This window comes from Colobus angolensis, unplaced genomic scaffold (assembly GCF_000951035.1).
Source record: "Colobus angolensis palliatus isolate OR3802 unplaced genomic scaffold, Cang.pa_1.0 Scaffold270, whole genome shotgun sequence".
In the NCBI taxonomy this organism is placed as follows: Eukaryota; Metazoa; Chordata; class Mammalia; order Primates; family Cercopithecidae; genus Colobus; species Colobus angolensis.
In genome coordinates this window covers 713,825-741,473 of record NW_012115933.1, presented here as the reverse complement: position 1 = coordinate 741,473, position 27,649 = coordinate 713,825, and the positions used below count along the sequence as shown (strand labels likewise).

General features: G+C 41.5%; 1 protein-coding gene across 1 annotated transcript in view; it reads right to left on the bottom strand.

The window, feature by feature from the left end:
* Positions 1-1,253: 1,253 nt before the first annotated feature.
* The window catches only part of CPEB3 (cytoplasmic polyadenylation element binding protein 3), a 206,665-nt gene continuing 180,269 nt past the window's right edge, over positions 1,254-27,649 (bottom strand). Inside the window, exons 10-11 of the mRNA XM_011947841.1 lie at positions 1,628-3,494; positions 1,254-1,443 (exon numbers count right to left, since the gene is read on the bottom strand). Of these exons, the coding sequence (XP_011803231.1) occupies positions 3,267-3,494 (228 nt within the window). The 3' untranslated portion in view covers positions 1,254-1,443; positions 1,628-3,266. The remainder of the gene's footprint in view (positions 1,444-1,627; positions 3,495-27,649) is intronic.

Below are 27,649 nucleotides of genomic sequence, written 5' to 3'. Positions count from 1 at the left end.
GATTTCAGTGAATCACAATGTCTAAAGTTTGCAATGAAAATAAATCTGCAATAAAGATTTATGCCTTTTTTCTTTTCTTTTTTTTCTATTTTTTATACAAACAGTACAAACAGTATTGCACATAACAACAAATAGTCGAGGTTAAGTTATAGCCTTCAAAAAATCGACTAGTTCAAGTGTCACACCAAGGAAAGGCCACAGCAGGACCTGTGTTACCCAGGGGCTTCCCAGTCAAGTTGCAGGTCAGAACACCTCTGTGTTTTAAAAAATAAGTTTTTGAAGGACCCTCTCTTTTAATATAACATTAACAACTTGGGGGCACATTTATTTACAAAACAAAAGGGAACATGTTATAATTTAATAAACTAAAAAAGTTCTCTTTAAAAAAATACAAACAGAAGAACTCTTTCACAATCCTGGTCAGTTGCGCACAATCAACGCTTGATTAGAAATATACAAATTAAGGGAAAGTAGTTTCCACCATCTATTCACAACGTTCAGCACCAAATGGAGTTTATTTTTTGTAACCTATTCTTCAGGACAATGTTTTTTGTCTTCACTTTAGCTTTATGCTGTACAATCTTCCAGCTTTTTAAAAAATCTCAGTGTTATTTTAATACATGAAAGAGGGGTGCTTCTTCAAAAAGTTTTGCTTCTTTCACATAATTAGGTAGATTTCTGTAGGTTAGATATGATCTTTAATATTATAGTTATAAAGCTCTAACTTCTTCATTTTCAAAAAACACAAATAAGCATGAAAAAAATAAAGTTACCCATCTGTTAAATCATTTTCTTGCAGAATTAAATTAATATATATTTTTCTGAATAAACTTACTTAGAAAATATCATTTTCTTTCCTATATTTCAAAATTGAGGTATTGCAAAAGATCATGTCAGTCAGAAAGCATGCCTTTTTCCTTAAAAACAAAAAAAAAATCTGCCAACTTTTGAAAACTGTCTAGAATACAAAAAGTAGTAGTGCATAACAAAATTTCTTGTACAGATGAAAAAAAAACCCACAAACATAGAAAAAAAACAAACAAAACCACACCTGGGCTGGAAAAAAGTAATTATTACCAAAAAGCCTCAAAAAGGGGAGGATTCTAAAATAAGCATTTTTAATCCAGTAAAAAACTATTTTGTTTTTCCTTTTTGAAAACAAACTATAGCTTGAGAGTCAGTAATTGCAACTAAACATGGGAGAACGAAACAAAAGCAACACTAACTTAAGACAGTACAAGGACATCACAGCACAGAAAACACAGCGACTTAAATCTATTCTGCAGTGTCATATCCAGTCAGATTGTCCCCAGAATTCCAAAACATAGGAAGAAGATTAAAAAAAGATTTACATAGTCTTGCAATCATTGTGTGTGTTTATATATTACTATCTGCAGCCCAAGGGTGAATGCTAGAAAAATGTCCACGCTAGTGCTAGCAGGCCTCCATTCTAGACCACGCTAGGGCTATCTAGACCACGCTAGGGCTAGCAGGCCTCCATTCTAGACCACACGCTAGGGCTAGCAGGCCTCCATTCTAGACCACGCTAGGGCTAGCAGGCCTCCATTCTAGACCACGCTAGGGCTAGCAGGCCTCCATTCTAGACCACACGCTACGGCTAGCAGGCCTCCATTCTAGACCACGCTAGTGCCAGCAGGCCTTCATTCTACTCAAGCTTAACAGGATAAATCCAGGGAATTAAGTAGTTAGTTTCTCACCCAGACAACCAATTCTGCCCAGGCCATCTTATTTTGTACAGACATTTCTTTAGCATCACCATTACACAACTTTCTTAAAAATGTGCCTAGTTTGTCAATCTGACAACTTATCTCTATATCCTGTATATATTCTTAGTGTTTGTAAGCTAAGATGAGCTCTTTGGTTTTCTGGACAAGGTCTGAAGCTATGTAAAATGGTGCAAGCACTAAGAGATTGTAACTAAGAGCTCATGTGTTAGTTTATAATATACCAGTTATGAACTGTCAAGTTCGTTAATGTCTGACAGAGGCTTTAAACAGTTAAGTTTGATCACAGTTAGACATAATCACTTTACTATATAAAATAAATTGCACAATATATAACAGAGCACCGCAAAGTACTTCATCTACCATCCACAAATTTGCTTGAAGAATATCCTACACCTAGGTTTTATATCGGTTGTAATATAGGTCATTCTGTTATGGGCTCTTCTCATTCAGAGCATTCCATTTACTGAGGCATGCCTTCCTCTGGTCAATTACCAATTCTTTGAATGAAAAAAACTTTTTTTTAAAAATGAGTATTTTATAGCTTATATAGATTCTTAATTTGTGCATTGTGGGAACGTTTTATACTAGACATTGGATATAAAATTTATTGCATGCAGCAACCTGATGAAGTAAACATGCAGTCAGAAATAGTGACCTTCCACCGAAGCTTTCTGAAGTCTATTCTGATCTCCTTTCGGCAGCTGACTCTATCCCTAAAATCACAAAAGTGTGTTGTTGGGTTTTTGTGTTTAATTGATATCTTAGCCTGAATAGAGTATTATGGTATTAATAATACCATTTTAATAGCAGCAAAAGCTATTGCAGCATAAATTTACATAATACTAAAAGATCTAACCAAAATCCTCGGCAAAACAAAAATCAAACATGAAGGAAAAATAAAAGATCCAGCTTATGAGGTATCCTTACAAGTCAAAATAGAGAGCAACTAAAGGCTTATTTTCATGAAGGGTTATCCTTACTCTAAGTGACCCGAACTAATGATTGCTGAATTGTTGTGAAGTTTTTGCTACATCTGCCACCTACTCACGAGTATTACCTTTGGTAAGTCTTGTTCTAGGGGCAACTCTCTAAGTTTCTGAAAATAAGTGCATGCTCCAGTTCAAAACAATCAGAACAACACCACCACAGCAACAAACAAAAGAATCACAGACAGTAGCCTGACGGCCGCTAATGAGAATGGCAGCCTACATACTGTCACGAGTGACAAATCAGGTATAAAAAATTAAGGTACCAAGCAGACAAAGGTGTGAATCAAAGTGCAAATCAGTACCATTCTACACTCTGCAATTCTGCATTATACTGGACACTGAGTTCAGTAATATGACTGTAAATAATAATAATAATAATAATTAATAATAATAATAAAAAGACCCAATTCTTCTTTAAAAATCGAGAACGAATGCACAGATTTCCAGAACACTGTAAAGCCCTGAGGCAGTGCCCTCTCTCTCCCCTCCTTGTTATCTACTCCAGTACTGTGGCTGGGTCGGCCGTGGCTCAGCTCCAGCGGAACGGGACGTGACGAGGGCGGTCGCCTCCCTCCTTCACCAGCGGTTTGTGGAACTCCCGCCCGGCTCGGGAATGTATGCTCGCCCAGCAGTATTCACAGTAATACTGCAGACAGGTGACGTTGGCACAGAAGAACGGGGCAAACTTCCCACCACAGCGTGTGCCCTGGCACTCATCACACATCTGATCATCCAGCACATATGGCTTTACTTCAACCTGGACCCAAAGAGGAAAGACAGAGAAAAATGGTTTAGCAAAGCTTCCTCACATGTCTTGCTTTTGAGAGTTTATAGTCTAGCTTCATGGTACGTCTCAATCAGATGCTGCTTTCAATTCTGCTGATACTGGATGGTAATCGAGAGCATAGGCTTTCGAATAAGCTCCTTGATTTACTTCTTGTGTGATATGAGACAAATTCTTAAAATCTCTGTGCCTCTGTTTGCTCTATATCTGTAAAATGGGTATGTTTTCACACACATAAACACATCACACACACACACATTTGTGTAATCTGTAAATGTGTCTAACAGTATTTACATCAAAGGGTGCTGGGGAGGATTAAGAGGGGCTGTGCATGTCAAAGCATGTGAGCTGAATCCTGAAAGCTGCGCAGCATCTGACAGTGCAGGACAAAGAAGAACACTGCAGGGAGAGGAAGCAGCCAGGACAACCGCCATAAGCAAGAGGAGGCAGGCACATCCTTGGGAGATGCTGTGGCTGGAGCCAGGCCTGAGGGCAAGAGGCACACTGAATATGGGAGGAACTGAAGGGTACACTGCTGTGAGGCTGTGCACCTCAGTGTCGTAGTGATGCAGCTCCCTGAGACTAACACCCCAATACTACATACCATGGACTGGAGAGGAAGGGACTCACAGCTGAGGTGTTAAGAAGCTACTATAATAATTGGGGCTTTTTTAGTTTTGGAACTTTCTCTGTTACCTTAATCTCCCCCAACACTGGAAACTTCAATAGAAGACAACTTTTCATTACAGCCCTTTAGGGAACATTTTTAAATCTAAATGAAGCAAAGCTGTATGACTGAAAACCAAAAGAAGAAAAAAGTTACCACGTTCTCACCCACTTTCCTTTTCTAGAACTTTAGAAAAGAAACATCATTAACTTTATTTATTTTTAATTATTATTATTATTTTTGAGATGGATTGTCATTCTGTTGCCAGGCTGGAGTGTAGTGGTGCGATCACGGCTCAATGCAACCTCCACCTCCCGGGTTCAAGCCATTCTCCTGCCTCAGCCTCCTGAGTAGCTGGTATTACAGGAGTGTGTACCACCACGCTCGGCTAATTTTTTGTATTTTTAGTAGAAATGGGGTTCACCATGTTAGCCAGGCTGGTCTCAAACTCCTGATCTCGGGTGATCCACCTGCCTCAGCCTTCCAAAGTGCTGGGATTACGGGCGTGAGCCACCATGTCCAGTCGAAATACTATCTTATTGTGGTTTTGATTTGCATTTCTCTAATGATGGACAATGTTTAGCATTTTTTTCATGAGCTTGTTGTCCATTTGTGTATCTTCTTTGGAGATACACAACTCAATGAGGAAATGCATAGAAAATAATTCACATAAGAATTCACAGACAATTCACATAAAAATGTTTATATTAGCTGGTTTGGTTATGGTGCATGCACCTGTAATCCCAGCTACTCAGGAGGTGAGAGGATCACTTGTGCCCAGGAGTTCAAGCCTGGCCTGAGCAGCATACTGTTTCCCTGGCTCTTAAAGAAAAAAGAAAAAAAAAAAGATGTTCATATTTACTTGTAGTCAGGAAAAAATTGAAGCCATTATTCTCATCAGACTGGCAAACATTTAAAAGAGTGATAACTATTTCTCATCATCTGCTGATAGAAATATGAATTGCTACAAGTTTTTTTTTTTTTTTTTTTTGAGATGGAGTCTCACTGTTATTGCTCAGGCTGGAGTGCAATGGAACAATCTCAGCTCACTGCAACCTCCACCTCCTGCAACCTCCACCTCCCAGGTTCAAGTGATTCTCCTGCCTTAGCCTCCCAAGTAGCTGGGATTACAGGTGCCCACCACCACACCCAAATATAATTTTTATAGTTTTAGTAGAGATGGGGTTTCACCATGTTGGCCAGGCTGGTCTCAAATTCCTGACCTCAGGTGATCCACCTGCCTTGGCCTCCCAAAGTGCTGGGATTACAGGTGTGAGCCACCACACCTGGTCTGCTACAACATTTTCGAAAAGCAAACTAGCAAATTATTCAAATTAAAAATATGTATACCCTTCGACCCAAGAATCCCAGTGTTGGCTATTGTTCCAGATGCAATCTCAATGCTTGGAAATATAACCACCAGAAGTGAGGACATATGTAAAGTATATCTATTGCGAGACTTGTCCACAATGGCAAAAAATCAGAAACAAAGTAAATGTCTAGCTACAGGGAAACACTTGAATAAAATATGGGTTATCCATTCTGATGGAATATCATGCAGCCATGAAAAAGACTTAATTATGCTCCATCAGTTGATGAGAAAAGATTTCCATTACACAGGGACATTAGGACCAAGTGGAATGATGGCTATTGCAAGCTGTAAAATGCTGAACAAACATACGTAAGATCATGTAATACATTTGTGCTGGTATTTGAAAATGCAGTATTAATAAAACAGCACCTTCTGTCTATTTGGGCTTCCAACTAAGCTTGGTAACAATGCTCCTTACTGGCTGAAGGGTTTTGAGGGATCTCGTCTACACAGCACGTCAGAAGATGTGCCATGAAGGCTTGCATGACTGCCTTGAGGCCAGAGGCACACAGTGATGCCTTATTTACCAGCTTTCTTGGGGAATAACAAATACCTCAAGTTATTTTTTCAGACACCAGGCACTTCTCCTTTTTGGTGCCAAAATACCTTGAATGTTGATGTTTTTTGACAAAAATCTTGCTAAAATGTACTAGTTCCCCTCCCCCCTCTTAGGCGACATTATGAACATTATTCCTAAGGAATGCCAAGTAATACAATGCAGTAGAGAGTTTTCACTTTTTCTACCGGCCCCCTTCAAAATCTGGTGGTCCGTTATCATATCTAAAACACTTTCCAAACACCTCTTTTAGGTTTGCAATTTCCAATCATTTTCATTTTGCCTGGAAAGTGAGAAAAATCAAGTTTGTGAAGAGCTGAACATTAAATGCCAATAGATATGACTCTTAATATGAAAAAAAATAGGCTAGGTGCAGTGGCTGATGCCTGTAATTCCAACACCTTGGAAGGCTGAGGCAGGAGGATCCCTTGAGCCCAGGAGTTCGAGACTAGCCTGGGCAACAACAACAAAAAAATTAGCCCTGCATAGTGGGATGCACCTGTAGTCCCAGCTACTTGGGAGGCTGAGGCGGGAGGATCCCTTGAGCCCAAGAGCTAGAGGCTGCAGTGAGCCAAGATTGTGTCATTGTACTCCAGCCTAGGTGACACAGTGAGACCCTGTCTCAAAAATATATATGTCATAATAGTAAAAATAAAAAAAAGTATGTGGCTTTTGGATTGCTACTGTGCTCTCAGGGGCCTTTCCTGAAGGCTTCCAGAGGGCAGTCTTCCAGCGGGGTGAGTGGTGCTGTTCCTGCAGAGCTGCCCCTGAGGTGTGTCTGAAGAGCAGAGATTTGCCTAAAGACAAGACACACACCATGATGATCCACAAACACAGATGCACAAGTTAGCTACCACGACCTCTTAAACAGCAACAGTCCAACAGTATTTCTGGATGGAAATCAACAAAAGAGAGGCAGAGCAAGATGGAAGAACAGACGTCTCCGCCGATCAACCTCCACCCAACCCGTGCCCCACAAGAACAGGAAGTTAGTAACTCTCTACACAGAAAAAAAACACCTTTAGAAGAACCAAAAATCAGGTAGGTCCTCACAGCACCTGGTTTTATCTTCATATTGCTGAAAGAGGCACTGAGGAGATAGAAAAATAGTCCTGAATCACCAAGTATTTAAACCAGCCCGAGCCTGAGGGGAATCTCCAATTCCAGCAGGGGGAACTTGAGTTCCCCCAAGCCTGGCCACTGTGGGCTACACCACTCTGTGTCTCCAAATCAACTTGCAAGTCTAGGCCATAAGGACTGCAACACTTAGGTGAGTCCTAGTGCTGAACTAGGCCCAGAGACAATGGATTCGGGGTGCATGGCCTACTGAGACATCAGCCAAGGGAGGGCTGGCGCCGCCCTGCCCTAACCCCAGGCTGCACAGCGCACGGCTTCCTTCAGTTTGAGGAGAGGAGAGGGAAAAGTGGGAAGGGCTTCGTCTTGCATCTTGGATACCAGCTCAGCCACAGAAGGACAGGGCACAGTCAGAATTGTGAGGTCCCTTTTCCAGGCCCTAACTCCCAGGTGACATTTCTAGACACACCTTGGGCCAGAAGGAAACCCACTGCCTTGAAGGAAGGACCCAGTCCTGGCAGCATTCACTACCTGCCGGCTGAAGAGCCCTTGGGCCCTGAATAGCCAGCAGTGATACCCAGGACCTCGGGTGAGCCTCTGAGACTTGCTGGCTTTAGGTACCAGCATGGCCACAGGTGGGTAGAGCAGTGGGCAGGCTCCTGGGGTCCCCAACTCTAGGATTTGACTCTTGGATGGCATTTCTGGACCTGCCCTGGGCCAGAGGGGAGCCCAGTGCTCTGAAAGAGGGTTTCAGGCCAGGCAGTGTTCACCACCAGCTGACGTAGGGCCTTAAGGGAATGCTGGACTTAGTCTGGCAGTACTTCTCATGGCCTGGGGTGGCAGTGGTGGAAAAGTGAGACTCCTCCACCTTTGGAAAGGGGAGGGAAGAGTGGGAAAGGCTGCAACTGTGGTTTGAGTGGTCTAAGGTTTTCCACTTTAGTACATGATGCCAGGACAGCACCTCTGAGTCTGCCCAGGGGCTTGGGGAAACTCACCGCCCTGAAGGGAAAGACACAAGCCTCGCTGGCTTTGCCACCTGCTGATAGTAGAGGCCCAGGGCCCTGAGTGAACACAGGCAGTAAGCAGGGAGTGGTTATGGCAGGCCTTACACAAAAGCCAGTACTGTGCTGGCTTCAGGTAGGACACAGCACAGTCAGAGTGGTGGTGGCCACAGGGGTTTGTGTCACTCCACCCCCGGCTTAAGGTGACTGAGAACAGAGAGATTCTTTGTTTGGGAGAAAGTAAGGGAAGAGAACAAGAATCTCTGCCTGGTAATGCAGAGAATTCTCCCAGATTTTGCCCAAGACCATCAAGGCAGCACTTCTACGAGTCTGCAGGAACCGCAGTAGCTAACTTGGGCTTGGGTGACCCCTAAAGCAGAAACAGCGTAGAATACAACACCCAAGTCCTTTCACATATCTGGAAAGCCTTCCCAAGAAGGACAGGTATAAATAAGCCCAGGCAGTGAAGACTACAATAAATACCTAATTCTTCAATGCCCAGACACCGAAGAACATCTACTAGCATCAACACCATCCAGGAAAACATGACCTCACCAAATAAACTAAATAAGGCACCAGGGACCAATCCTGGAGAAACAGAGATATGTGACCTTTCAGACAGAGAATTCAAAATAGTTGTGCTGAGGAAACTCAAAGAAGAGACAAAGGTCACTATATAATGATAAAGGGGTCAATTCAACAAGAGGATATAGCAATTTTAAATATATATTTGGGCTGGGCACAGTGGTTCACGCCTGTAATCCCTGCACTTTGGGAGGCCAAGGTGGGTGGATCACTTGAGGTCAGGAGTTTGAGACTAGGCTGGCCAACATGGCAAAACCCCGTCTCTACGGGGTGCAACACCCCTGTACTATATTAGTGGGCATGGTGGCAGGTACCTGTAATCCCAGCTACCCAGGAGGCTGAGGCAGGAGAATCACTTAAACCCCAGAGGTGGAGGTTTCAGTGAGCTGAGATCGCGCCACTGCACTCCGGCCTGGGTGACAGAACAAGACTCCGTCTCAAAAATACATACATACATATATATATATATATATGTAAAATGGTTATATATGTATGCACCCAACCCTGGAGCACCCAGATATATAAAGCAAATATTAGTGCTAAAGAGAAAGATAGGCCCCAATAAAGAAACATCTTTATGGATGAAAGATGCAGACTTAATCTGCATGACTGAACAAAGGGATCTAACAGATATTTACAGAACATTTCATCCAAAAGCTACAGAACACACATTCTTTTCCTCACCACATGGATCATCCTCAAGGATAGACCATATGTTAGGTCACCAAGTAAGTCTTAAAACATTCAAAAAAATTGAAATAATATCATGTATCTTCTGTAACCATAATGTAATAAAACTAGAAATTAATAACAAAAGGAATTTTGCAAACTATACAAATACATGGGCTGGGCACAGTGGCTCACACCTGTAATCCCAGCACTTTGGGCCAAGGCAGGTGGATCACTTGAGGTCAGAAGTTTGAGACCAGCTTGACCAATAAGGAGAAACCCTGTCTCTACTAAAAATACAAAATTAGCCAGGTGTGGTGGCTCATGCCTATAATCCCAGTTACTTGGGAAGCTGAGGCAGGAGAATCGCTTGAACCTGGGAGGTGGAGGTTGCAGTGAGCCGAGATATCGCACCATTGCACTCTAGCCTGGGCGACAAGAGTGAAACTCCGTCAAAAAAAAAAAAAAAAGAAAGAAAGAAAAAACAAATACATAGAAATTAAGCAATATGCTCCTGAATGACCAGTGGGTCAGTGAAGAGATTAAGAAGGAAACTGAAAATTTTATTGAGACAAATGATAATGAAAACAGAACATACCAAAACCTATGGATACAGCAAAAGCAGTACTAAGAGGAAAGTTTATAGTGTAAGCCTACATCAAAAAGGAGGGAAAACTTCAAATAAACAATCTAATGATAAAACTTAAAGAACTAGAAATGCAAGAGGAAATGAAACCCAAGATTAACAGAAGAAAGAAATAATAAAGATCAGAGCAGAAATAAAATGCAACTGAAATGAAAGATAATAGAAAAGTTAAACAAAACCGACAAACTTTTAGCCAGACTAAAAAAAAGAAAAGATTCAAATAAATAAAATCAGAAATCACAAGGTCAGGGACTTGAGACCAGCCTGACCCACATGGTGAAACCTTGTCTCTACTAAAAATACAAAAATTAGCTGGGCATGGTGGCATGTGCCTGTAATTCCAGCTACTCGGGAGGCTGAGGCAGGAGAATCAGTTGAACCTGGGAGGTGAAGGTTGCAGTGAGCCGAGATCGCGCCACTGCACTCCAGCCTGGCAACAGAGCGAAACTCTGTCTCAAAGAAAAAAAAAAAAAATCAATCATATCAACAGAATGGAGGATAAACACCATATTATCATTTTAATTGATGCAGAAAAAGTATTTGATAAAATTCAAAATCCCTTCGTGATAAAAATCCTCAGCTGGGTGCTGTGGCTCACTCCTGTAATCCTAGCACTTTGGGAGACTGAGGTGGGTGAATCACTTGAGGTCAGGAATATGAGATCAGCCTGGCCAATATGGTGAAACCCCGTCTCTACCAAAAATACAAAAAAATTAGTCAGGCGTGGTGGCACACACCTGTAACCCCAGCTACTTGGGAGGCTGAGGCACAAGAATCACTTGAATCCAGGTGATTCAAGGTGAGCCAAGATCGTGCCACCGCACTCTAGCCTGGGTGACAGAGCAAGACCTTGTCTCAAATATATATATATGAATCAAAATAGATTAACATCTTAAATCTAAGACCTCAAACTATGAAGCTACTGAAGGAAAACACTGGGAAAAATCTTTAGGACACTGGTCTTGGCAAAAATTTCTTGAGCAATACCCCCCACAAACAGACAACCAAAGCAAAAATGGACAAATAGGATCGCATCAAGTTAAAAACCTTCTGCACAGCAAAGGCTAAAATCAACAAAGAGACAACCCACTGAATGGGAGAAAATATTTGCAAACTACCCATCTGACAAGGGATTCATAACCAGAATATGTAAGGAGCTCAAACAACTCTCTAGGAAAAAAATCTAATAATCCAATCACATATGGGCAAAAGATTTGAACAGACATTTCTCAAAAGAAGACATACAGATGGCAAACAGGGATATGAAAAGATGCTTAACATCATTGATCATCAGGGAAATGCAAATCAAAACCACAATGAGATATCATCTCACCTCAGTTAAAACGGTTTATATCCAAAAGACAGGCAATAGCAAATGCTGGTGAGGATGGAGAGAAAAGGAAACCCTTGTATGCTGTTGGTTGGAATGGAAATTAGTACAATCACCAGGGAGAACAGTTTGGAGTTTCCTTAGAAAAGTAAAAATTGAGCTACCATATGATCCAGCAATCCCATTGTTGGGTATATACCCCAAAGAAAGGACATCAGTCTATCAAAGAGATATCTGCACTCCCATGTTTGTTGCAGTACTGTTCACAATAGCTCAAATTTGGAAGCAACCTAAGTGTCCACTGGCAGATGAATGGGCCAGATATGATGGCTCACACCTGTAATCCCAGCACTTTGGGAGGCCAAGGCAGGCGGATCACCTGAGGTCAGGAGTTTGAGATCAGCCTAGACAACATGGTCTACTATATGTTGTATCTACTACAAATACAAAAATTAGCCGGATGTGGTGGCGGGTGCCTGTCATCCCAGCTATTTGGGACACTGAGGCAGAAAAATCGCTTGAATCCGGGAGGTGGAGGTTGCAGTGAGCCAAGATCGCACCATTGCACTCCAGCCTGGGAGACAAGAGCGAAACTCTGTCTAAAAGAAAACAAAACAAAACAAACAAACAAACAAAAAAGCATATGAATGGATGAAGCAAATGTGGAACATATACACAATAGAGTTCCATTCAGCCTTAAAAAAGAATGAGATCCAACCATTTGCAACAACATGGATAGAACTGGAGATCACTATGTTAAGTGAAATAAGCCAGACACAGAAAGACAAACATCACATGTTCTCACTTATTTGTGGGATCTAAAAATCAAAACAATTGAACTCATGTACATAGAGAGTAGAAGGATAGGCTGGGAAACATAGTGGGGAGCTACAGTGGAACAGGAGATGGAGATGGATAATGGGTACAAACAAATCAGAAACAATGAATAAGACCTACTATTTGATATACAACAGGGTGACTATAGTCAATAATAACTTAATTGTATATTAAAATAAGGAGTGTAATTGGATTGTTTGTAAGTCAAAGGATAAATGCTCGAGGGGATCAATACCACATTCTCCATGATGTGCTTATTTCACGTTGCATGCCTGTATCAAAATATTTACTATCTATACCCACTATGTATTAAAATTTGGCTGGGCACAGTGGTGCACGCCTGTAATCCCAACACTTTGGGAAGCAGAAGCGGGTGGATCACTTGAGGTCAGGAGTTTGAGACCAGTCTGGTTAACATGGTGAAACCCCAGCTCTATGGAAAATACAAAAATGAGCCAGGTGTGGTGGTGGTGCCTGTAATAGCAGCTACTCCAGAGGTTGAGTGAGACAAGAGAATCACTTGAACCTGGGAAGCAGAGGTTGCAGTGAGCCGAGATCGCACCACTGCACTCCAGCCTGAGCGACAGAGTGAGACCCTGTCTCAAAAAAAAAAAAAAAAAAAAGCGAGGCATGGTGGCACACACCTGTAATCCCAGCTAAGATTACCAACAAAAATAAAAAATAAAAAAAATAAATTAATAAATTGTTAAAGAATAAAAGGACATAAGGAACAACAACAACAACAAAATCAACGAAAGAGAAGCAGCTGCATGAAGGATTAAGGGTGCTTAGTTTGGCTCCTACTAAAGGGTGATTATTTTGGGTCAAGTGGACTCACCCTCGTGACTAGTATTTATGGAGTGCCTATTCCCTGTCAGCCACCATGTTACAACTGAAATGAACTGTAGACCAATACAAAGTTCTTCCCTAAAATAACTTATGGTCTGTAAAAGAGTTTCTGAAAAGCATTCCCAAACCATTTGTGCTTTTTGCCACATCCCAGTGCCATCTATACTATTACCTAATATTTTAGTAGATTATCCAAATTAACTCTATTTTTTCCAACAAACAAATATATAACAAAATAAAAACTGGCTTATCTGTTAACCTCTGCAATTACCTGGAATATCATTAACCTCTGACACTTTGGACACACCAATCTGGTGGGATCACGTTACTGACCTATATTACCATTAAAGCTCAAATACTAGAGCCCCGTGCAGAGCTGATCACATCATTACGCTGACCCTCTGTTTCAAAAGGCCTTGCAGGCAAAGGAGATGAGAAGTACCTACCGAGAGACACTTAGATTCACACTCATAAGCCTAATGGAGATTACTAGACCCAAAGATGCTGAAGAATACATGTAATTTATTGATGAGCTTGTAACCACTAAGGATAAGATGGACTGATAATGGAGCCTTGGATGAGTGGATGAGTGGCTATAGAAGATGGTAAAGGGAATAATATATTTAGAATGCTACAGACAAAGAGAAAGCCGTACTTTGTAAGTTTAAACTGATCTCAATCCTTAATTGTTTTGTTTCTAACGAGCTAGAGAAAATATTTCTGTCTGCAGTCATTTTGTTATTACTCAAAAAACTGACCTCCTGAAATAAATAAAGCAACGGCTAAACAACTCTTAGTGGCAGAGAACAGATACTAGGGAGACCACAAACTGCTCGCAGGTGCAGAATTCCTTCTTCTCAGACCTCAAAAGTTGTAGTAATAGAAAGGAGGCATTGGCCAAGGTCAGGCTAAGCTTGAGTTATGTACTAAAAGTTCTGTTAAGGACAGCCAAAGACTGGCCTCTGTTACAGTCTGTCTTTGGTGGTGGGAACAACCAAATAAATCAGTCAGATACCAGCCAGGCCCAGTGGCTCACGCCTCTAATCCCAGGACTTTGGGAGGCTGAGGCAGGCAGATCATGAGGTCAAGAGATCGAGACCATCCTGGCCAACATGGTGAAATCCTGTCTCTACTAAAAATACAAAAATTAGCCAGGTGTGGTGGCATGCACCTGTAGTCCCAGCTACTTGGGAGACTGAGGCAGGAGAATAGCTTGAACCCGGGAGGCAGAGGTTGCAGTGAGCCGAGATCACGCCATTGCACTCCAGCCTGGCAAAAGCGAGACTCCGTATTAAAAAATAATGATAATAAAAATAAAAAAAATCTGTCAGATACCTAGTTATCCTAAGGCACGTAAAGCATACTTATGGGTGACTAGAAGGCAAGCAGAAGCAAGGATTTCAGATAACAGAATCAAAGCAGACAAGCTGGAAAAACAAGCAAAGTGAAGTGATATAATTTAATCGGAATAAATCTAAGGCTGGCATCTACTCAGAAAAATTGGCAGCACACAGCCAAAGCGTAGTATAGGGTCAAAAAAAGAAAGAAAAAAATTGGCAGCACAAATACAAGGTGTAAGTCAAAGTGTAAAGAAGATGTAGTTAAGCAGCACATCAAGCAAGGCTTTAACTCAAAGAATCAGGAATATGAAGAGGCTGACAAAAGAACAAACCTAATCTAAGGACCTGCTGCAGGTCATAAGAAGGAAAACAATGAACTGGAGATCGTGGGTGTGAAGGGCAGAAGAGAAAATGTGCAGAATTGCCACACTGTATCAGAGGAAAGAGACAATGACATGGGCACCTCTGTGCTTAAGAGAAATCCGGCAAACAGAGGTCAAGTCAGAGAATATTGGCTTCAGGTGGTGATTTCGGCGAACTCAGAAAATAGAGTAGGTGAGAAGTAGTATGGGGGCTACTTGAATGGAAAACATTAGCTCTGAGGTTGGGTTCCTCTTCTGGCTTCAAAGGAGAAGCTCTCATAATCACATTGTTGGGGTAAACTACTGGACACGGGGACTTGAGTGAGTACCTTCTGTCTCTCTCCAGACTACCCAGAGATTTAGGCCAAATGCTACGAGGGGCCATTGCAATGTCAGGCTTTATCAACAGAGGCAAAATATTTAGAACACTGAAAGGAAGAGCCAGCTGTACTCTGGGTAAGAAACCTCAACTCTGGCTTTCCATTTTGAGGACCACACTTTAGAAGGACATGACATTGTCAGAAGGACCTGACTCACTTGGAGATCCTACACTATGCTGGCTGAAAGGATGCCATGATTCACAATACAGACATCTAAACTATGGCCACAGACATCCACAGCATTGCCAGGATCAGAAGTAGAAACTCCAACTAGAGGCTGCCCCATGGTCACTGTTTAGTGTGAGCTCAATATACTATGTGTTTCAGAAATACTCTGATAGCTCTTAGGAATGAGTTATATTCATTAAAGAGGTACACTTTAGTAATGAGGAATTTAGTTTCTTTGAACTTTTTTTTAACTCACTAGGTTACTTTGAGAAATCAGACCAAAGTAGTTATCCATGATAAAAAGAAGTGAGAAATCAACTGATAACATAAGCAAGCTGTTGACACATTTTCAACTGTTAAAGGCAGTACAACAGAGCTAAGTCTAGACACAAGATAACCAGAGCTCACTGCCATGATAGATAATGTCCCCCATATTGGGTAATCAAATGTATTAATTAAGATGGTTGCAAATATATGACTCAATCAAGAGAAGAGCATTTCTTTACAATTTTTTATTTTACTTTTGAGACAGGGTCTCGCTCTGTCACCAGGCTGGAGTGCAGTGGCATGATCTTGGCTCACTGCAACCTCCATCTCCTGGATTCAAGTGATTCTCGTGCCTCAGTCTCCCGAGTAGCTAGAATTACAGGCATGTGCCACCATGCCTGGCTAATTTTTGTATTTTTGGTAGAGACGGGTTTCACCATGTTGGCCAGGCTGGTCTCGAACTCCTGGCCTCAAGTGATCTGCCCGCTTTGGCCTCCCAAAGTGCTGGGATTACAGGCATGAGCCACCACACCTGGCTAAAGAGTATTTCTAAAATAAGTATTATTTCCGACCAATAGAGGAAAATTTCAACCCCAGTTCACTATTTTGTTTTTAGACACATTCCTGAGGTCTGAGGAAATCTAAGGGAACATAGCACTTCAAATAAGTTCAATAAATTATATTTAAACTACAATAGCTTCATTTAAAAAGTACATCTGGGACTCAGTGCTTTAACATGAGCCCATTTAGAATCAGTTCAAGTCATAATTTGAACTCACACCTGGGTTTTTTTGCCTGTCCTTTAAAAAGTCAGCTCGGCCAGGTGCGGTGGCTCAAACCTATAATTCCAGCACACTGGGAGGCCAAGGCGTGGAGATCATTTGAGCTCAGGAGTTCAAGACCAGCCTGGGCAACATGCTGAAACCCCATCTCTATCAAAAACACAAAAAACTGGCCGGTTGTGGTGGTGCACTCCTGTGGTCCCAGCTACTCGGGAGGCTGAGGTGGGAGAATCACTTGAGTCTGGAAGGCAGGGGTTGCTGTGAGCTAAGATTGTACCACTGCACTTTAACCTGGGTGATAGGGTAAGACCTCATCTCAAAAAATAAAATAAAATAAAAAATAAAAAAAGATTTAAAAAGTCAGCCTGGCAAAAATCCCAAAATTATGACTCTTCAGAGTCAAATCAAGCAGAGATCAGTAATAATGTATCAAAGTTCTCCTTTTTCTTTTTTTTATTCTGAGGCGGAGTCTCGCTCTGTCGCCTAGGCTGGAGTGCAGCGGCACGATCTGGGCTCACTGCAAGCTCCGCCTGCCGGGCTCACGCCATTCTCCGGCCTCAGCCTCCCGAGTAGCTGGGACTACAGGCGCCTGCCACCACGCCCAGCTAATTTTTTGTATTTTTAGTAGAGATGGAGTTTCACCGTGTTAGCCAGGACGGTCTCGATCTCCTGACCTCATGATCCGCCCACCTCGGCCTCCCAAAGTGCTAGGATTACAAGCTTTAGCCACCGCACCCGGCCCAAAGTTCTCCTCTTTAAAAAATATACCATGCAATGGCTAGGAAAAAAGTAGCACTAAAAACTTGGTTTTAGAACTATTTAAGGGAACAATCCTTTAAAAATGAAGGGTTGGGCTGGGTATGGTGAGGTGTGCCTGTAATCCCAGCTACTTGGGAGGCTGAGGCACTTGAGCCCAGGGGTTCAAGTCGAGCCTGAACAGCATCTCTAGATTAGATAGATAGATAGACAGATAGATAGATAGATAGATAGATAGATAGATAGATAGATAGATAGATAGATAGATGATAGATAGATAGATAGATAGATAGATAGATAGATAGATAGATAAAATTAAGAGTTGAGTGTAAGCGTCCCTGTTTTGTTTTCAGATCTGGCCTTGATGCGAACCTGGGCACCCCATGAAAGGGCCCTGGCTGACTTAGGCCATTTCCTAACATCTGGGACAACAAAGCTTCTTGGAAAGCCCATTTATTTGGTGTGCTAAAAGCTTTTCAACATAATGTGATCATAATCTTTTTGGCATGTCTTATAGAGCACATCTAGTCAGGCCTAAAAACCACAGTAACCTCATTAATATTCCCACTAAATATAGTGTCTGGTTGCTAAAGCAGGCTTCCACCAGCAGACAATACAAAGAATGTCTAAACATACATTCTGGCTGGGCATGATAGCTCACACCTGTAATTCTAGCACTTTGGGAGGCTGAGGCGGGCAGATCACTTGAAGTCAGTAGCTCGAAACCAGCCTGGCCAACATGGTGAAATCCTGTCTCTACTAAAAATACAAAAAAAATTAGCCGGGCATGATGGTAGGCGCCTGGAACCCCAGCTACTTAGCAGGCTGAGGCAGGAGAATTGCTTGAATCTGGGAGGTGGAGGATGAAAGTGAGTCGAGATCACGCCACTGCACTCCAGCCTGGGCGACACAGCAAGACTCCATCTCAAAAAATAAATAAATAAAAATAAATTTTCAGTTTTTCAACTAAGAGCTGGAATGCTGTTGTTTAGAGAGCAGATGACAGATGCCTAGAAAATTAAAGTGGCAGCTAGGCATGGTGGCTCATGCCTGTAATCCCAGCACTTTGAGAGGACGAGGTGGGTGGATCACCTGAGGCCAGGAGTTCGAGACCAGCCTGACCACCATGGCAAAACCTGTCTCCACCAAAAATACAAAATTAACCGGGTATGGTGGTGCGTGCCTGTAGTTCCAGCTACTTGGGAGGCTGAGGCAGGAGAATCGTTTGAACCTGGGAGGCGGAGGTTGCAGTGAGCCAAGATAGTGCCACTGGACTCCAGCCTGGGCAACAAGAGTGAAACTCTGTCTCAAAGAAATAAAAAAAAAAAAGAAAATTAAAGTGGCAGCCTGGGCACAGTGGCGCACGCCTGTAATCCCTGCACTTTGGGAGGCCGAGGTGGGCGGATCACCTGAGGTCAGGAGTTCGAGACCAGCCTGACCAACGCAGAGAAATCCCGTCTCTACTAAAAATACAAAATTAGCTGGGTGTGGTGGCGCATGCCTGTAATCCCAGCTACTCGGGAGGCTGAGGCAGGAGAATTGCTTGAACCCAGGAGGCGGAGGTTGCAGTGAGCCGAGATCATACCACTGCACTCCAGCCTGGGCAAAAAGAGCAAAACTCCATCTGAAAAAAATAAATAAATAAAAATAAACAAAATTAAAATGGCAATGTGAAAACAGCTTTTCCACACCAACAAAGTTATCCAAAATTCTCAGATATAGTTATTAATTTTAGAAGCAATCTAGGGTAGATTTTTAAAAATCCGAGGGGAAACAATTGGGATTTTATTTTCTTTTTACCTTACAAAGGATGAGACTTACCATTTTTCACATTCTCAAGTGCTAGGAGATGAAAGATTTTAAAATTACCTTTGTGCCCTTCCCACAGTTTAAGAACTTACTTATTTTCCCATAGCAAGGCTTCTGTGTCAATGCCTCTGCCATATGTTTATGGAGTGCAAAGAGTTCTATGAGAGCTGCTCTGTTTAGCCCTAAGATAATGTTTTCATGAAACACAGAAGGGTGGGCTGACAGTATCCGGCACAGTCCGGTTTCCTGCTATGCTGCTTGGAAATGGGGCTGGAAGTATGGGTATAAATCAGTCCAAAATCAAGTGCTAGTAGTAGAAAAGTGTATCATATGGTGAACAAAGGGCAAGAAAATCGTTAAAAATGTGAAACGCATAACTATCATGCTACCAACCCCTGAGGGTAGAGGTGCAGAGCACCCTGGCCATACCACAACCTCATGGGCCTCTGTTTCCCCTAGCCTATGAGGGGTTTGAACCAGCTCTTACAAACAGGAATAAGCATTCACCAAAAGACTGCCGACTTACTTCTGACACCTGACTTCTAGAGTTGAATCTGAATGTTCTACTGAGATAAGTAAGGCAATGGACATTTTTCCAATTCTTTATCTCATAAACAACCTCTACACTCAACTATGAGCAGGAAAGATGAATATTTAAATCACTGTAAAGAGTTTTCATATTAAAAATGATCACAAGTCCAAAGGAGGAGACATGAAAGAACAGAGGAGGACAGGAGAGTCAGAAGTCAGGACTTGGCGCGGTGGCTCAAGCCTGTAATCCCAGCACTTTGGGAGGCTGAGACGGGCGGATCACAAGGTCAGGAGATCGAGACCATCCTGGCTAACACGGTGAAACCCCGTCTCTACTAAAAAATACAAAAATCTAGCCGGGCGAGGTGGCAGGCGCCTGTAGTCCCAGCTACTCCGGAGGCTGAGGCAGGAGAATGGCGGGAACCCGGGAGGCGGAGCTTGCAGTGAGCTGAGATCCAGCCACTGCACTCCAGCCTGGGCAACAAAGCAAGACACTGTCTCAAAAAAAAAAAAAAAAAAAAAAAGAAGTCAGGACTTGGAAGGAGAGCCTGGACAAAAGGTTCTATTCCATTCAAAGATCTTTATCTTCCTCTAGACAACCCAAACTCCCTTTAAAAAACTATTTCTAGTCAAGGGCTCTGAGACTCCCAGTACTTCAAAATAAGCCCAGGTAGGATTAGTTCAGATGATATTTGAACTCACTTCTGAGCGTTGCTTCCTCTAGGGTCAAGTCAAACATAGCTATAGACACAATTAGGAAGCTTTCAAGCCAGGTCAGGCAGGAACCACTAAGAGCAGCAAGATAAAGGCTGGGTTGTATGAATCCCAACTAAGGATAGGAGTAGAAACAGTCTGAGAACAGGTCATCTCACCCTCACTTCTTTTGCTATTGAGTCATTGTATATATTCCCACTGTGGTCAGGAACAAAGTACGGTATTATCAACATTTCTGTTAGTATGGTTCCTAACGGAAATATGGGTCATATTAATCTTCACGTAGGCTAAAAATATACAGCCTTTGGTAGTCTACTAAATTTATGCCCAATATGTGTCTACTAAACAGAGAGAGAGAGAGAAAAAAGATTAAATATATTAAGTACTTAAGGTACTTGCAAAGAATGGTACAATGGATAAAAGGCCATTAAATAAAAAATTGACTATTCTAAAGAACATGCTACTCAAAGCAAATATTATGTGCTTAGCTATCACAATGCCCTTTTTGAGACAGGGTCTTACTCTGTTACCCATGCTGGAGTGCAATGGCATGATCTCGGCTCACTGCAACCTCCACCTCCCAGGCTCAAGTGATTCTTCTGCCTCAGCCTCCTGAGTAGCTGAGATTACAGGCAAGTACCACTACCGTCTGGGTGATTTTTGTATTTTTATTAGAGATGGGGTTTCACTGTGTTGGCCAGACTGGTCTCGAACTCCTGACCTCAAATGATCCACCCGCCTCAGCCTCCAAAGTGCTGGAATTACACTTTGTAATGAGCCACATGCCAGCCACAATGTTCTTTAAATAAAAAGTATTAGAAAGTCCAAAATTGGCAAACTGAAAAGCGCCCTGGTTCCCAACATGAAGCTAAAATAGAGTCACGGGAACACTTTGCCAATGGTGTACGGATTTCAACAATGATTTTTTCTTCTTATATGGAGACATTTTAGATGTGACAGATAATCTCAAATAATCAAAAGATAAAGAATTACAAATACTAAAGGGAATATCAACCACAGCGTCAATGCCCCACTACTACATGGATATGCAGCTGCTATTTCCTTGCCCTGTCCCAAACCCTCTGTAGACAGAAAGTACACGGTAGATGGGATACACTTGGACAAAAGGGCCTAAGAGAAAGAGGGAAAAACAATCAACTGCTTATCAAGCTTCTGAATTTGAGCATGAAAGAAGGAAAGAAGCTGCAAACACAGTGTTTTTCTCAATTGGGTTCTCTAAAACATTATTTCCAACAAATGACACATTTTTCCATGATCAAAACAAATTTGTGAAAAACTGCATATTGCCTCCTTCTTGGGTCTTCACAATGAAGATTAGTATATGAAAGATTATAATACGTCATAGAATAAACCAGCCTTTATTTAAATGAGTATTTCCAAACTCATTTGACTCAGCGAAATTTTTAAAATAAGAAAAATTTTTAAATTTTTTAAATAAAATAAAAAATTAAAAAAATTTTTAAATAAAATAAAATCCCAGGAGACTCATGTTTTATGGAGCACACGTTAAGAAACATTGAGGAACTAATTCTAGGGACATTTTCCCTAGAATATGGGTAGAGAAGACCTGCCTGCTGAGATCTCTCTCCCTCCGCTTAAAAAATTCATATATGGCCGGGCACAGTGGCTTACACCTGTAATCCCAGCACTTTGGGAGGCCGAGGCGGGTGGATTACCTGGGCTCAGGAGTTCGAAGCCAGCCTGGTCAACATGGAGAAACCCTGTCTCCACTAAAAATACAAAACTTAGCTGGGCATGGTGGTGGGTGTCTGTAATCCCAGCTACTGGGGAGGCTGAGGTGGGAGAATCGCTTGAACCCAGGATGTGGAGATTGCAGTGAGCCAAGATCGTGCCACTGCACTCCAGCCTGGGCAACAAAACGAGATTCCATCTCAAACAGCAACAGCAACAACAAAAATAAAAATAAGAATAAAAGCCTCATATATGAGCTTCAAGTCAGTGACAGGTTTAAAAAAAAAAAAAAAAAGAACTCAAATAATTAACCAACTTTACCCCGATTTTGCCTGAAATATTTAACTCCTTTTATCACCTGAAATTCCAATTAGATTGTTTTTAATAAGCATGTTCCAGAAGAGTTCAAATATTAGTCATCCATGGTTTGACATAAATTAATGTGTTACCAGTGCTATTATATATTGACAGAGTGCTTTTCAGTTTTCAAAAACACTTTCATTTACACACACACACACACACACTTCCTTCAAGCTTTATACTAAGTGGTACAATCAAGACTAAAACCCCAGATTGGCTGATTCTAGTCTAGTATCTTTTCTACTAGTAAAAATATTTCTATGGGATGAATTGGGAAACTATAACCAATGTATACGGCATGATGCATTTAAAGTTGTAAACATCTGATTTACAAATTTCTAGGGGACAACATGACCAAGCTGAGCTAGACAATGGTTGTGTTGGGGGGCAGGGGGAATTGCCTCAGATTTTTATAAACAGATTTTTCATATCTATCAAGTCATATGTTTTTGCTAGGCTAAGGGAGATTCAGCTGATTCTACATTTTAAAAATTTTCTCATGACCACACAGAGTAGACAAGGGTAGAAAACCGGCTACGTACAAGCATTACCCATTTTCAATGATCTCATTTGCACACTACAAAAATCTTTCATATGTAAATAACCTAGATTTCCATTACATAAAAAAAAAAACTAGATTTAGCAAAGCTTTTATATCTTAAGAGTTCATTTGGCATCACTTCTAAAAATACCATTAGAACACAAAGAATGTGTACAGGTGCCATCTTTGGCTCTTATTGTGTTTAAATACTTTAAACTTAGTTTTTTACAGAAACACCATTCAAAGGAATGTAAGCAAAATTTAATCCTAACGTGTATTTCATTTCAGGTTCAAAATCTTTTCATTATCAGAGAAATGATACTGGTATAAATACCACTTTCAAGACTAAAGTGAAAAAAGCCTTCAATCCTTTAAATAACATACCCAGTTGCCTACATCTATAAAAGGAACTTAGTCTTTACATGTGTGTCTTGACCGACATCCAACCAGAATGTTGACAGATTGGCACCTATGTTAACTTTAAGTATCAACTTCAACTATTTCATTTTCCTTATATCAAGGATACTTAGTGGAACTGAATAAATACTTTAAAAGGAAAAAAAAAAGAGCCAACAATTAGCCTTGACATATGATTAGGCCATAGCACAATTTAAATAGGCCAGGCTCAGCAATCATACAAATCAAAATCTGTCTGTACAGCCTAGTAACCTCCCAGAGCACTTCTTCAACTGTCATGGTTTCTCTGTGCAATGAACTGTGAGGTAGTTAGGCTGGTGTTCTTATTACCTCCGGATAATGAAATCAAGCCTCTAAAGGTTAAGTAGCTTGCCCAAGGTCATACCATGATTGGAAAACAGCTAGGAATAGACCCAGATCTCTCAATTCCTAAGCCAGTACTTTTTTTTTTTTTTCTTAAACTACAGCAATGGTTCTCTAGGAGGTGGGGATAGAGTTGAGTATGGAATGTACCCGCTTATATACTAATGGTCATGCCTGTAACTGCCCCACCCTATTAGAGTTCTAGGGAGTCTCTGTCACCCACGAGTGTAACATACACTTCAAGTATGTGGAGGCAGAAGACATGCTGAGAATTATGTGCTGAGTATCATACAACATTGATGTTGTCAACACATGGACAAATTACCAATTAGCCAATAACTAGTGAACATGAGCCATAAGTAAGCCTTAATTGATTTATTTCAAGACGTTAATAACTTTTTTCCTTGGAAGTAAAAACTAAGGCATGAATCTGTGTCTTTTTTTTTTTTTTTTTCTTTGAGATAGGGTCTCACTGTGTCACCCAGGCTGGTACAATTGTAGCTCATTGCAGCCTCAAACTCCTGGGCTCAAGCGATCCTCCCATCCCAGCCTCCCAGGTAGCTGGGACTAGAGGCATGTGCCACTATTCCCGGCTAATTTGTTTTATTTTTGTAGATACTGGGTCTCACTATATTGTCCAGGTTGGTCTTGAACTCCTGGCCTCAAGTGATCCTTCCACCTTGGCCTCCCAAAGTTCTGGGACTACAGGTGTGAACCAGTGTGCCTGGCCCTATCTGTGTCATTTACAACAAAATGTTTCAGAGGCTAGGCCCATTGGTTCATGCCTGTTATCCCAGAGCTTTGGGAGGCCAAAGCAGGCGGATCACCTAGGGTTAAGAGTTTGAGACCAGCCTGGCCAACATGGTGAAACTCTGCCTCTAGTAAAAAAATACAAAAAATTAGCTGGGCGTAGTGGCAGGCACCTGTAATCCCAGCTACTCGGGGGGCTAAGGCAGTAGAATAGCTTGAACCTGGGAGGCGGAGGTTACTGTGAGCGGAGATCACGCCACTGCACTCAAGCCTGGGTGACACAGCGAGACTCCATCTCAAAAAAACAAAAACAAAAACAAAAAACTTTCATAACACTAAAACTGCCAACATCTTTACTAAATTTTAAAAAAATTAAAGAGATGAGATCTTGCTTTGTCACCCAGGTTGGAGTTCAGTGGTGCAGTCATAGCTCACTGTAGCCTCAAGCTCCTGGGCTTAATAGATCCTCTTGCCTCAGCCTTCCAAGTAGCTAGGACTACTGGCATGTGTCCCCACACCTGGCTAATTTTTTAAAAAAATTTTTTTTGGCAAGATGAGAGTCTTGTTATGTTGCCCAGGCTGGTCTTGAACTCCTGGCCTCAAGCTGAACTCCTGGCCTCAAGCTATCCTCCTACCTTAGCCTCCCAAAACATTAGGATTATAGATGTGAGCCCCTGGATGAGCAGCAAGGCTCAGGAAGGGCGTCCAACGAAGAGAGCTCTGCCCTCAATTGTCAAGTATCTTGAGAAAGTTTCCAAACCTCTCTTAGATTCTCCTGTGTACAAAACAAAGGGGGTTGGACCAGATCATACCTAAGGTTAAGTCCAACTTGAGTGTATTATAAGTGCCAAAAAACACTTTTGATATTCTAAACAGCGAAATCTAAATTTCTTTATTATTTGAGTGTCTTTAACTAAGTAGAAAAAGAAAGCTGTGCAAAGTGCCCTCTGGTGGACAGTTGGACGTGTGAAAGAATGGTATAAAAGGTCTTCCATCTGGGCCACCTCTCTTTTTAATTTTTTTAAATTAAAAAAAATGTTTTTTTTAAGAGAATGAGGTTTCGCTACATTGTCCAGGCTGGTCTCAAACTCCTGGCCTCAAGCAGTCCTCCCAGCTCAGCCTTCCAAAGTGCTGGGATTACAGGCATGAGCCACTGTGTCTGGCCTCTTGTGTCACCTCTCAATCATCATTCATTCACTATAATAACTCATTCATGCATTAATTCAAAAATAATTAATGTGTGCCCACTAGATGCCAGGCATTGTGTATACCATAGTTAAACTGAAAGACACAGTTATTGCCCTCCTGAATTTGTATCATCTAACAGAGTAGATGGACATTAAACAAAGCATTATTTCATTATACTGGCATTTAATGCCACAAATGAATGCCAGACATGTATTATGACAACAATCTTTGGGGGAGGTGTAAGCTCCAATGAAGAAAGGATTCTTAAAAATATCACAATTAAGCTGAGACCTGAAGGATAGGTGGGTATTAGCCAGGCACCGTATGTATAATGACCCTGAGAAATAGGGGAAAAGGCCAGCTGTGGCTGGCTCAAGGTAAGGAAGGGAGAAGTGAGTGCTAAGGCAGAAGTACATGGTACATGAAGGGTCATTTAGGCAATTTTAAGGACTTTGTTTGACCTTTATCCTAATGGCAGTGGAACATAATCAAAAGGTTTAAAGGAGTGAAAAGACATGAGTAAATTGTGAGTATAAAAAGCTCACTCTGGTTGCTATGTAAAAAATGACTTGGAGATGGGATAAAATTGAATTGGGAGCCCCAGGGGAAGATATTCTGGATGTCCAGGTGAGAGATGACTCTAGATGTCTAGTATTCAGGCTTTCATGGCTGCTTCCAGTCTTTGCCCTAATATATATCCTCCTACTTGATTCTGCACATTAGTGAGTGCCTGCTGTGTGTCAAGCACTTCCATTCAGACTCCTGAGCAAAAGTGACAGAATTAAGATCATAGTAGCTCTGTGAGGAACTCCCAGCAGAAGAAGCCTCTTCCACTGCTCTTAGTCCTCCCACATTGCTGATGTGTACATTTATCAACCTACTCCAACAAGAGGGACTCTAATCACAGTTATAGCAGGGTTCAGAAGTTTCCCCCAAGAGCCTGGGCTACTTTGTTCCTGTGACTTTGAAGAGTGCAGGTTAAATAAGTAGGATCCTCTCTATATTATGAGCTGAGTAATTACAGAGAATAAATAAAGTGTATTCCCTATAACCATTCCACTATTGTTATTATGCTTATGATCTTCTTATTGCAGACTTAAAGGCTGTACATTAAAACACTTCTATGGTCCTTAAGACATGAAATACGGGATGATTAAAAAAATGCCTCTGTGTTCTAAAACTGATTGTGATGGCTACACAATTATGTAAATATACTAAAAAACATGCAATTGTACACTTTAACTGGGTGAACTGTATGCTATGTGAATAGCATAAAACAGCTCAACAAAGCTGTTATAAACAACAAAAACACCTCTTCCTTAAAGATCATGAGATTATGGATGAGTGAGATGACAGCAGAGATGAAAGTACCAAATCTACAGGATAACGTAGATAAATTAAATAATATAAATGGTGCATACTGACATATTTTATACTTATAAGCAAGCCAAAAAGTCTCTAAGATGGTGAGAAATCAAATCTACAAAGCTTGTATTTCTCCCATGAAACACTCCATATAAAAGCTTGGCCAAAGATCAACGACAATAATAAACATATAAATTCTCAAAAGAGATATCTTTTTTGGAAAAAGTTGGTTGGATACAAAAGAGGTAAAGGAGATATACCAGTCAATTTCTTCTTCATGTACCTTCCACAGTGTACACAAGAAAGGTGCAACCTGAGGGAACACGCCTCATATGGCCCTACTGCGTTCACTGTCCCAACACTTAATGAATTGTCTCACTCAATGGTCAGGCATTGCTGCTCTGCAGGTGGCCCCCTCCCACTCTCCTTGAGGGATAAGGGCTGCAAACAGGAAGTAAGTGACCCTTCAATGCCATCTCTAGTTTTAAAAATTCACTGCATCTATATTTATAATGATGCAGACAGTAAAGGAGGATGCTTTGAGTAAAAAGGTAATAAAGGTTGATGCTACTTAAAATAGTCAAGGTATTGGTTTAAAGCCAACTCTGGGGTCACATCAGAAGGCAGGAGATGAATGCTATGACCAAAGACTGAAGTTCTCTGTAGAGTCCGCAGCACTCAATAGTGCTCTATTTTCCTGAGGAGATATAAGACTTAGCCACTACGTGGCCGGGCG